Source organism: Ovis canadensis, chromosome 2 (assembly GCF_042477335.2).
Source record: "Ovis canadensis isolate MfBH-ARS-UI-01 breed Bighorn chromosome 2, ARS-UI_OviCan_v2, whole genome shotgun sequence".
Taxonomy (NCBI): Eukaryota; Metazoa; Chordata; class Mammalia; order Artiodactyla; family Bovidae; genus Ovis; species Ovis canadensis.
Genome location: NC_091246.1, coordinates 151,462,268 through 151,475,000, shown reverse-complemented (window position 1 = coordinate 151,475,000; position 12,733 = coordinate 151,462,268). Strand labels below are relative to the sequence as shown.

General features: G+C 39.3%; 1 protein-coding gene across 2 annotated transcripts in view; it reads right to left on the bottom strand.

Moving 5' to 3' along the window:
• Positions 1 to 2,421: 2,421 nt before the first annotated feature.
• FIGN (fidgetin, microtubule severing factor) overlaps positions 2,422 to 12,733 on the bottom strand; it is a 131,417-nt gene continuing 121,105 nt past the window's right edge. For both annotated transcript variants that reach the window (XM_069574328.1, XM_069574329.1), the window contains one exon: positions 2,422 to 6,648. In XM_069574328.1, coding sequence (XP_069430429.1) covers positions 4,394 to 6,648 — 2,255 coding nt within the window. In that variant the 3' untranslated portion in view covers positions 2,422 to 4,393. The remainder of the gene's footprint in view (positions 6,649 to 12,733) is intronic.

Genomic DNA, 12,733 nt, shown 5'->3' with positions numbered 1-12,733 from the left:
CAGTACCTAGTGCTACACAGCTTGTGTTGTATTTAAAAACAGGGGAAAGAGAAGAGACTTGTTCATTAAAGATGCAGTATCCCTGGTTCACACAAATGCATCTGGCAGGTTCAAAATCGAATGTCAACCAGAGGTCTTAGCAGACTGTGAGCTTCAGTTCATGTGTGAGTTAGTCACAAGTACAGCTGGTTTTGAATTCTGAAACACTAATAGCTCCATGTTTGCTAATGTGCTTCATATGAAAATCAGCAGGTGATTCAACAACCGAAGGCTTTACTTTTCAAAAGAAAAAGCATTGAAATGCTTTGAATTGTAAAGTGGTCATGTATATCTCTGCATATATGAAGAGAGGAAGTAACCAGTTGTTTCGAGTAATGTGAAATAGTTTTAAAGTTCAAACAGTTGGTGGTGAAAACAGCACACGTACACACACACAAACATACACACTAATTATATATATATATGTATATATATTAGAACTTTAGTGGCCTCAATAGTTCAACAAATTGTGTCCCTTTCACTTTGCAAAATAGTTTCAATGATCATGATACCCAATTCTTGTTTAAAAAAAAAAAAAAACCATGAGAATGAGATTATAAACTTTCTGTTTGGAGTTGGACACATTTTCAGAGAAATAAATTCTGTATGCTTCAAAAACATATATTCCAACCCACAAATTAATTTAAATTTACAACAAACTATTGTGGGAATTAATTTGGACTTTTTTGGATGTATTCTTCCAAAAACTGCATAGCCAAGTACTATGCAACCGATGTAAATTGACCTTGGTATTTCACATAGCATAGCCTCTGGATAGTTTTTATCACTGGCCCAGATGGTGTTTGGCCTATGTATTTGAGTGGAATGGTTTATTTTCTCCTTGATAGGTTTCAAATGCACAAGAAAACATTATACCCGTCTATCTGCATTTGAGTAGAATACAAACTGACTAATAGATAAACATTCCGTGTGAAAGTAAATAGCCTTAAAGTATACTGCCTTCACATTCCATTGATCAGCTCAGTCAGCAAAGTTTCTATATTGTCACTAATGTTCTAAATATTTTGGTGAGAAGCATGCCAGAAGTGTAGAGTATTCCCATTTGTGTCACACATAAGGTCATTATGAACTACCTCTTGAATTTCTATTGATTCTTCTACTGAAGTAGTTTCCTTCACTTCCTTTTTGTCCCTGTTGGAAATGTTACTGCAGTTGTGAAGAAAGAAATTAGGGGCTGTTAAGTATACTGGCTCAAATCCCCTGGCCAGACGGCAAGAGATTTGGACTGGCTCATTACCTTACCTTCATTAGTAGCCTTCTCCAAATTCTTAGCAGTCAAAGAGGCCAAGACTATGAAGCCCCATTACTCAGTTGTACCATCACTGATTGTACACATTCAATTCTCAGGATGTGGTATCCCCCACCCCCCAACCCCAAGCTCAAGAAAGGATGGTCAGAATAGAGCTCATTATTAGGTTAGTCCATAGACGAGCTCAAAATGCTGCCACGAAGAATCAAAGACTCACAGGAGAGCACTACTTCCTCAAAGGTCAGCCTTATCTCCCTCAACAGATCTTCATTTCTTCAGCATGCCCAATTTCCTAAGAGATCAAATCCTAGTATTCATTAGGCTAAATGAAATTCACACACAACTTCAGCTTCTGCCTCAATACATGGATTTTTGACCACTCATAGCTCAAAAGTAATTTTTAAGTCATTTAAAGCTAAAAGCCAATATGCATGACTTTATTTTCAGTTTTATAAATGAGTGTAAAACACAATAGTGCAGTCATATATTTGGCATTAACTCTTACTAGCCACAGAAATGTGGGTCAATACCGGATTTTCCAAAGTTGTCTAAATAAGACTGGGTTTGTCAAAACTTGCCAGTTGCTTTCAAGTGAACACAGCATGTTGGCAGAAATGAAATGTGACGTCCAAAAGACTGAAAATAGGTCAGCACTGTGCAAAAGTAAACTTGTCAGTGAGATCAATATGAACCTACAAGTTAATGGGGATATTAGAATTTCCTTACAATAAGGGATGTGTGCAGGGTAGCGCCAGAACATGATTGTAGTGTTTATTCACTTGTGAAAAGCAGAGGAAGCACTTGAATATTACTTTTTGTATCCTTAATGAAAGGCACTACTTTTTAATATGGAATATTTATATGTAAGAACAGGTTTAATTGATAGGAAATCATAGTAAATTTAATTCTAGTTCATCTGCTCAGTTTTTAGCAAGAAAAATAAGAAAAAAGGGGAGTAATGATCAAGCATCATAAAATCTCAGAAATATGATGTCCTTCATTAGCTTTCTCTATGTTAAGCATTTCAGAGAATTTGACATTGTAGATGAAATCAGTAAAAACAACAAAAAAAAAGAAATATGGAAGGAAAACAAAACAATAACAGAAAGACCTTTCTTAGGGCTTCTCATTGCATTTATTTAAAGTCTGTAAAAATGTACATCACTTTTCGAATACATAAAATGCCAGTGCTTTGCAACAGTTTTGTTACTGCATCTCTCAACTAAAAAAATAAAATAAAATAAAAAATAAAAACAGGAAAAATACATTCAAAAAGCCAGGCTGTACTGCTTATGCATGGGCAGTGGCTTTGGGAGGCTATGGCCTACTCTGTGTCGGTTCAGAGGCATTGCCGAACATCAGTCAGCTAGCAATGTAAAGTTGCACATAAAGCATTAAAGGATACAAAGAACAACTTGGGGAGCAGGAAAGGAGTGGGAAACTAAGAAAAATGCTACATACACTGTTGGAGTGGGGGTGGGCCCAGGTGGAAGTGAGCATGAAGATGGATATTTTTCAGAAACTAGATTTATAGGAAAAGATGAAAGAAAACAAAGTAATACATTTGGCAAGCTATATCTGTTGGGGTGTGTGTGCATGTGTATGTGTGCATGTGTGTGTGTGTGTGTGTGTCTACTTCCAATTGTCTACTTGACTTTCTAGGAGAAATGTAACAAAACTGAGGTAGAAATGAATGTGGGAGCACTACAGCCCAGAAGATTTCAAAATGAGAAGCAAAATTGCACTGACAAGAGAGGAGTCCAAAAGAAGGAAAGGGGATGCAGACATATTCTTTGTGGATATATGTAAGTTGGTTGGTTGTTTTCTGTTTTTATTTGTTTGCTTGTTTGTTTTGGCTGTTATCTTCTGCATTCTGTCAAACAGCATGGCAAGCCTATAAGCTAGATTAGTGAAGAGAATGACACCATTTCCAGCAGTTTTCAGGGAGAATTTGCAAACTACCACCACCACCACCATTACCACCTCTTCAGGAAAAAGACAGTCCTAGTTTTTAGGTACTGTGACTTTCAGGGTCCTAAACAGGTCTTGTGGTTGACTGCTCCAGACACTAACACAAACTGAGTAAATAGCTTTCCATTAACCAGTGTACCTTTTAAGAATATTTTCACTTCGTTATCAAGGAGCAATGTACGAAGAACTCTTGCAGGTATTGATATAAAGAATTATTCTGCTCTGGTTAATTCCCCATAATTAGTGAAAGAACCTTTTTAAAAAATCCTTCCATTTTTACTTTAAATTGTAAATATTCAGTTGTATCACGCGTCAGTATTTTTCCGGATACATTCAAAGTAATTTTCCTTGCTATTTTCCAATTGTTGAGGTAAACATACATTTTAATATAAAGTAACATTGAAGCCTATCCCATTACTCTCAGCAGTACATAGTGCTTTCAACACATTCCTTTGAGGTACTGTACAAAACACAATCACTTTCCTGAGTTTTTGCAGACAAGAACATTAAAAGAAATGAACTGCAGAAATTAAGGTCCAGATTACCGTTACCCTGTTTTACCTGTTCTTAGCTTAATACTGCAGAACAGACAGGATTGAGGAATACTGTTGCTCTTAAAATGGCAAAAATCTGGTTTTCTGTCGAAACGCAACCGTTCATCTCTTTAGTCCAATAATGTTTGAAGTTAAAGCTCTTTATATTAGCACATGCCACCAATGTAATTGTGAGGCAAACAAAAAATAAAGCACCACTCCAGGCACTTGACAGCAACTAAATCTCGAGAACAGCAGAATGGAATCAACACACGAGGCTCACGTCCTTCTGAAATCAACACACTTGCACCTTGCTCCTTGGTGAGTGTTGTCTAGCTTGAACCGAACTGAGCATCGGCAGATGCTTTCTGTCATCTGGGGCTTTCACATCCGAAGGTCTCATTGGATGCCTTCTTCCTCCAAATCTACCCTGACTCGAAAGATGCAACTTAATCGTCTTCTTCCCCAGTACTCTTTGCGATTTAAACACTACTGGAAAGGGGCTCTATACCCTATGTAGCAGGCTTTATGTGTGTGTGTGCGCGCCAACATTCATCACATTTTTTTTTTAAAGAAGTTATCACTGACTGCAACCAAACATTTTGTTCCATTCAACATACATATCAAGCTCTTTTTGAGATATGCTAGGCTGAATCTTGCAGAAAGCATTTTCAAAGTCTTGATACGTAACCGGCCTCAACTGGCTGGGCATAATGGCTGAAAGGTCTGTGGCTGGCATGGCATGGAGGGGGCCCACCACTGCTTCCTGACACAGATGGGCCACGTCTAGCCCAGAAAAGCCTTCTGTGCGCTGGACGAGCAGTGCAAACTCCTTGTCATTGAGACAGTAATTGTGCTGTGAGAGCAGTTGTACTATTATCTGGTGCCTCGCTGTGCTGTCAGGAAGTGGGATTAAAAGTCGTTTCATGAAGTACCTCCGAAGAGATTCGTCTATCTCTTCTGGTTTACTGGTGGCACAGATCACTATGATTTGGTCCTCAGCTGACGTTAGCACAGTGTCCAGCTGCATCAGAAATTCGGTTCTCATCCGACTGACTGGACTGTGTTCCTCACTCACTTGAGAGGAGAGAAGCATGTCAATGTCACTGACAAAAATCACTGAGGGCTGACGACATCTGGCCACAAGGAAAGAGGCGTGGATAATTTTCTCTGCTTCTCCTAACCACTTGGCAATAAGTCCAGAACCAGCGATTTTGAAAAACGTGGCCCCCAGCTGACTAGCTATGCATCTGCCCAATAATGTTTTGCCTGTTCCCCGAGGTCCAAATAAAAGGATGCTCCGAGGTAAGGCCGTCAGTCCACTGAACGCGTCTGACCTCAACACAGGCCATAAAACCTCCTCTTTAATGACAGCCTTTACCAGGTCGAGACCTGCGATGTCATTCCAGTCCACTGGCGGTCCTTGGGTGATAATCTCATTGGTTACCAGGTCAATGAGGTGTGTGTCTGTATTCTTCAGTTGCTCGTCCACGGCGTGGTTGGCTGAGGTAGCTGCACGGAGTCCAGGGCCTTGCATGGGGTGAGAGAGGAGCTGCCTGTGCTCCTCCCCATGCTCGCTCATCACTGGCGATGTGTACTTCCCAAAGGATTCACTGGATCTTGATCCCAATGAATTTTTAGCAGTACTGTAGGAAGGAGGGGTCAGAGCCCTACTGGACTGGCTGCTGAATTTCCTTTGCTGTTCAGAGGACATTAGCTGCTTCGTTGGCTTAAATGCTAAGGATGATGTTTCAGCACTTCTGTCAAAGCCATTCCCCCGATTTGCGTTTGAAATGCTGCTGTCGGACATTCTGTACATAGGACTCTGTGTAGATCTCTGTTGGCCATAGCTGTAATTTCCATAACTGGAATCCATGTCTCCTTGCCCTGCCATATAGAAAGCTTTCCTTTTGAGAGAACTTGCCGAACTGTTTGTCAGAGCCGAGGGTGCGATCGGTGTCAAACCATGACCCTGGTAGGTGTAGCCAGGAACAGTGGTGGGGGGCAGGGGTGTGGGAGCAGGAATTCCTGAAGGCAGATATGCGGAAGGAGGAGGGGGTGCACCCCCAGGACTATACCCCGACCCCACAGCAGTCTGAGGAGGATAGCTAGCAGAGGGGTAGCTGTAACTGGAAAGGTTAGAAGTCCCATTGTAGCCTGGGACCAGGGCTGGTGGCGGAGGAGGCGGGGGTGGCGGCTGCAGGAGCCCGGAGCTATGCAGAGGAGAAGGATGAGGTGAAGGGAGTGCGGGTGCTGGCTGGCTACTGTAAGTAGAATGCAAATACGAGCCGTTGTACCCTGGGGCGTATTCCTGAGACGGGAGCCCTGTATGAAGACTAGGTACAGTGTGGCTTCCACAGGTACTACTCGAATAACTAGGTTCTGTCAGGTTGCTGGCCACCCCAGGAGAGCTCCCTATACTTGCAGAGACATCTGCTGGAGGGAGGGCTGAACTGACTCCAGCTTTGCTGGCAGTGATAACATCCGGAACACAGTTCATGGGATAAACAGCGTCTGAATTCAAGGAAGGCTGCCAAGGTTCACTTTCATTCTTCCGACCATTCACTAGTCCTGATGGTGCATCCGAGTAGTTGCTGAGTACGGGTCGGTCCACAGGGCCTTCCAAAATGCCAGAATACTTCTCTGCATATTTTTTTAGTAGGTTGGATGCCGTCAGAGCAGATATGTCGTCGTTTGCCCAGGCGTACTGGTACGTGCGCTGCAAATGACCTCTGTAAGCTTCAACTTTGTGGGCAGGAGATCGAGTGGTAGAGGTGATGTCAAAGTGCTGTTCGGGCCACTGGGCGTGCTCCGGCGTCCACTGCATCTTCAAGCCTGAAGATTTGGGGGGAGAAGGTTAATTCATTTAGATACTCATCAGAACTATTAAAGCTTTTCCACCCAACTTCTTTTGTTATCCATTATTTTCTACCAACGATAGTGACATTATAAAGGATTTCCACAGTTTATAACACCTATTATGGTCTCTACCATGCATACATCTGGAAAAGGGACTGAATTTCAGCCCTGGATAAAAAGTAAATGGAATTTAAATGAAAACTCTGTAGAAGACCTACAGTTTTTTCATTCTTGAGTAATAAGCAAATTTATTTCTGCTAAGCCCATAGAGTTACTTGCTACACACACACAGAAACACATATATATGTACACACACATCCCTGTCAAATTAGAATTCAATCACAGGTTCTCACAATATATAATATGCATACATTTTAAACATCTAGCACGTGATAGTCTTAACATGGGCCATATCTAGCTATCCTGCCTCTTCACACCACAGTTTCTGTTTTATATTTTAACCAATATAAAAATGAGACACAGCTGACAGATCGCATCTAGGATACCTCTCTTATTTGGTACTGAACACCTAGTTAGCACAGTATAATGCTCCCTGTGCAGAACAATATGACACAGACATAGCAGGTCATTCCATAATCCAACTCTCATCTAAAGTGGTCCACGACAGTTTCAAATCTGCTTCGTGGAGTGCAGCAAAGCAATCTCCCAGGCAGCGCTCCACCGCTTTCATCACACAAAGCCTACAACTCGGTATGAATTACAACTGGCTCCTTTCTGCCTCTCAGTTCTGTTGTTGAAACTCTGAAAGAAAAAAAAAAAAACCCAAAAAACAAGCATCACTCGTCTGTCGGTCTTCCAGCTAGTGTCCTCCTTCCTTCTGTTATCACCTTTCCCTGTGCCTTACAGCTTCCAAGGCACTGAGAGGGGAGAATATATATATAAATATGTATATATATTCATATATATTTATGAAGAGAGTAAGGGGGAGATAGGAAAGGAGCAGGTAAAAGGGAAGATAAGAACAGAGAGAATCTGGATTCTGACTCTTTCCATTTATGTGTAGTGGCATATACTCGAACAGTACACCTAGAAAATGAGATGCTACGTGTATGTAACTCTATCATCTGCTACTAAGTGAAGCAAGGTGACTATGTAGCCAACTATACAGGACTGTTTTCTCATTTAAGAGAAAATACAAAACAAGGACTTCCCTGGTTGTCCCAGTGGTTAAGAATCTACCTTGCAATGCAGGGAATGCAGGTTTGATCCTTAGTTGGGGAACTAAGATCCCATACTCTGTGGGGCAACTAAGCCTGAGCACCACAACTACTGAGCCCGCAGGCCACAGCTAGAGAATCTGTGCATGGCAATGAAAGATCGTGAGTGCAGCAACTAAGACCCAACGCAGCCAAATAAATAGATAAATGTATTCTAAAAGAGAGAGAAAATATGAAGCAGAGTTAGAGAATCATTTGAATTTTACAGTTTACAGAGAGACCTCAGACATTACCTTACTTCCCACATTAGGGAACCAGTACCCAAAGGGATTTATAATGTACCCTTGAGGACTCTCATATACTTAGTTACAGAAGAGCACTGGAACCCTGTTCTATTTCCCAGTGCTGACTCCTCCTAATCTCTTCTTGATTGGAACACTTCCTATTCTGATACAGCTATATTAAGCAGGCTTCCTTAATCTCCTTTGTATTACCCTAAGTGAATTTTGCAAACTCTCTTGTGCCCTCTGGCAGCGATTCCTTGATAAGAAGGAGGTCTGGTCTAAATGAAGCATCTGTGGCATCAGCTCCCTTCTGAATTACCGCAGTCTATGCTGACAGCTCCTACCCCCTTATGCTTTCCTCCTCCAACCCCTTTAGCTCTTCATTACCTGACTCTGGCTTCTGACATGGCCAGCTTTGACTTACTGAGCTAAACTGAACAGAGCACAGAGTTTGGTAACAGAATGGCATGTTGATTCCCTTCTGACTCCCTCTTCCTTGTTTGCAAAACCACTGCACCAGACACTGGAAGTTAATTAGCAGGATGATGCTGTGCTAATTGTGTTAATTTACAAGGTTTTAGTCAAAGAGAATCATGCCAGGGCTGGCACTGCTGTCATGCTTCCGACTTAATGATTAAGAAATACTGAAAACAAGGTGGGAAGGATTGCAGTAATTACACAATAAATGAATAAAGTAACAGGATTCATTTGCAAATATATTTTACTGCAACTGTACTCATTTGCATTTGGATTTTAAAGAAGGAACCATGTAGATAGTCATTTGCAAATCACCATCTCAGTTAAATTAAATCTGAATGCTGCACTGTATAACTTAATCAAGCTTCATATATATGAATATATAGTGAATTTTTCAGTAAAAAAATATAAATACCTTACTTCTCTTGTATACACAATAGATTCTTTACTTTTCTTCATCTCCCCCCAAATCATCACATTTCTCTTTTAAAACTGTATTTTTAAAAATAATCTCATCAATTGGAAAGAATATATTATAAAGTCCTGATCAACTGTAGCTTGCATCATTTCACTTAAGAGGAACTCTGGGTTGTGTTGGTGGGGGGCGGTGCAGGGGAGTCTTCTAGGAAGAACTAAAGTGATATTCTTAATTGTTTCTGCTTTCTCAATCATTACTTTTTAAGGGGGAGGAAAACATACCGCAAAATGGGTGAAATGACCGAGACCACACTTAAAGGGGAAAAGATGCAATTTTAATGAAGCACCATTTCAGGAATCATACTTTCATTAAATTCAACTGGAAATTATTAAGAGCAAATCACCAGGAACCAATCGCAAGTAATCAGTATCTAAATTCTTCTAGTGTCATGGGATTTACTTTCAAGCCTTATAAAAACGAGAGAATATTAATGTGACTGTAATGTAGAACTGTCTAAAAGACCTACAAATTCATTAGTCCTGTAAATTATTTCCAGGGAATTTCTATTAGGATTTTTTTTTCCTTAAAAGATAATCAAAATACAGAGTTGAGAACACAAGAAAACACATATGCTATGAGTAAGAATTTGATTACATTGATACAGAAGAAACACGAATAAGTATCTTGAAAAAAAGGTCTCAAAAATAATTTAGGAGTCATAGGCAATGGAATCTTTTTCACAAACACAACACATACACACACGTACACACACACCCATAAAAGGTCTGGCTTCCTTTCAGTTAGCTGAGTTAAGCCATTATTGGCATTATTCAACAAATATACATAACAAACATGATTTTTTCTATTAAAAAATTGTCTATTTTTTAAAAAATAAGACCGCTTTAGCTTTAGAATAATTATTTAAAAAAATAAACAAAAAGGGCAACTTTCACCTCCATTGGGCTTGAAATTTTCCTTGTAAATTAATCATTTGTAAAATATATGCACAAGTTTTTTGCTAACTTATGGTCACTGTGAAAGACAGGAATATAAAATTTAAATAAAACAGGTTGGCTATTTTCACTAGGTAGTAAAATGCATAGTTTAACTGCATAGTTTCACTCTAGCAAAAATAATTAAATTTCTTAAGATTTCTATTTCATCTGAAATTAAGCAAAAATCCTATCAACATTATTTATTTGGAACAATTACTAGATACTCCATTGCCTTTTGATTCTCATGCTATTTTTGGATGTGCTTACCAAGATAATTGAAAGTTTATTTATTGATTCATACTAAATAACAACCTAATAAGCAAGGCTGCAAAAGTTAAGATTGAGCTTCCATTAAATAACCTTAAGAGAACAGAACTATTCACATCCCCTGAAACATGAGTTTTATTGTACTTTAAAATCATTAATAGCATTTGAAAGTATAATAGCTAAACCATAAACTAGTTCCTAATATTAGTAGGAGCTCAAGAAGCCAGTGTTCAGGAGACTGTCCTGACCTGTAGGAGCACAAAGACCTTTTTCCTCAGTTTCTTGAATTTTAATTAGATATAGAACTCGGAGAAGGCAATGGCAACCCACTCCAGTACTCTTGCCTGGCAAATCCCATGGACGGAGGAGTCTGGTAGGCTGCAGTCCACGGGGTCGTAAAGAGTCATGAAAATGAAACTTCTTTTCATTGTCATTATTATTGTTCTATTTATTTGTGGTGATAGTTCTGATGTGCAATGGAAGAAAAATGTGGAGCCAAATGTTCTTTAAACAAACTATCACACTCCCTTTGATTACACTGCTGTTATCTGTAAGAAGTAGCACATGCGTGTCATTTAACTTGGCACCCAAATAATAAGATGGGTTTTAAAAAAAGCTTTTATACGGTTTCTCTTTGGAACATGAAGAGAAAAACCTCAGAAACAATACTATTTTAATGTTATTAGAAACAGGACTCCGGCACAATAACTCCCACTGCTGTCTAGAAATAGCTTAATAGGAACAATAAAAATTCAGAAAACAGTGGAAAGATAAACAGTTCAAGATAATTGAAGAATTGTTCCAAAACATCAATTTTATTTTTCAAAGTATCATAAAATTCTTAAGAAAACAGCTGGCAAATTTCACAATGCAATGTGTTTGTTTTTAAAATATGTAATTTAATAGAAAATTGCTTTTAAGATACCTTAACATAAGTGTTCACAAGGATGACAGATACTATAGTAAAAAGCCACTAGAGTGGGTTGCCATTTCCTTCTCCAATAGTAAAAAGCCTAAGCATTCTGTTATTTTATTGTAATAGGATGAATTTATGTATATATAATTGAACAAGTCTATATTTCCCATAAAACTGGTCAATTTGGATAACATTTTCCATTTTTATCATTACTGACCATTTTATAATCTAGATTTAATTACTAAACAGTTGCTGCCTCATTGCTTTATTTCTTCTATTTTACTCTTTAATTAGTTTGAAACAAAACAACTGTGGCATCCTTAAAAGTTTTGTCACAGCTTCAAAATGATAAAGAAACGGTTACACAGAAAAATGAAGGATATAAAAACAACTTGCAGAATTGGAGGGCACTGGGAATAAAAAAACAGGTCTTCTAGAAAGTATTTTTAGCACACATTCCTGGAAATATTAATCTAAGACTGCCCCACCCCCCACTCCTAACATACGTATGCTATTCAAAGTTCACAAGGTCTGTAAAAGCTGCTCTCTTCTACAAGGTCCCCATAGGGTAATTCTGGCCGGTAGGGACTCTGCCTTCATTTGCAGGTTTCCTCAGACTTCCTAAGGGCAGGCACCTGAGGCAAACACCTGCAGGCATGGCAGGCTTGCTCTAAAAGCTGCACAGCGCTCACACAGGCCTGCGTGACATCCTTACACCTACTACACTCCTTTGGGCTACTGTACTTCTGAACCTTTCATTATCTTAAAAACAAACAAACAAACAAAAACTGGACATTATACTTACCAAGATTCTCTCTAGAAAACAAACACTACTGGTGTAAATACAATAATGTAATTATTAGCCTAATAATAATTAGGCTCCTTAGCCTAATAATGCAACAGATTCATCATCTGCTAGGTAGGAAATGGCAGAACTAACACAGAACATTCAAAATTTCAAGTAGACAGTAGCAAATACATTCACTAAATAATAAGAGATATCTGAGACATAAAGGACAGACTTTTGATCACAGTGGGGGAAGGAGAGGGTGGGATGATTTGAGAGAGTAGCATTGAAACATATATATTACCAGATGTAAAAGAAATAGCCAGTGGAAATTTGCTGTATGATGCAGGGAACCCAAAGCTGGTGCTCTGTGACACCCTAGAGGGGTGAGGTGGTGAGGGAGATGGGAGAGAGGTTCAAGAGGCAGGGCCATATATATGCCTATGGCTGATTCATGTAGATGTAGGGCAGAAACCATCACAATATTGTATCACGCAATTATTCTCCAATTGAAAAAAAAAAGCAGTTTGAGAGGGGGACTATAAACTTCCTGGTGCTGAAAACTGGCTCCATGTAGTATCTATTTACCTTTATCCTTCAAGGGGAGTGATGACCAATTGAAATGTTCCACAGACTAAGAGCATTCTCCTTTTGTGTACCCACCCTCATAAGCCAAGAGGCCAACACAGCAGTATCTAGTATGACCTGTCCTAATCTGTTTGATCTGAAATCTTCCTTA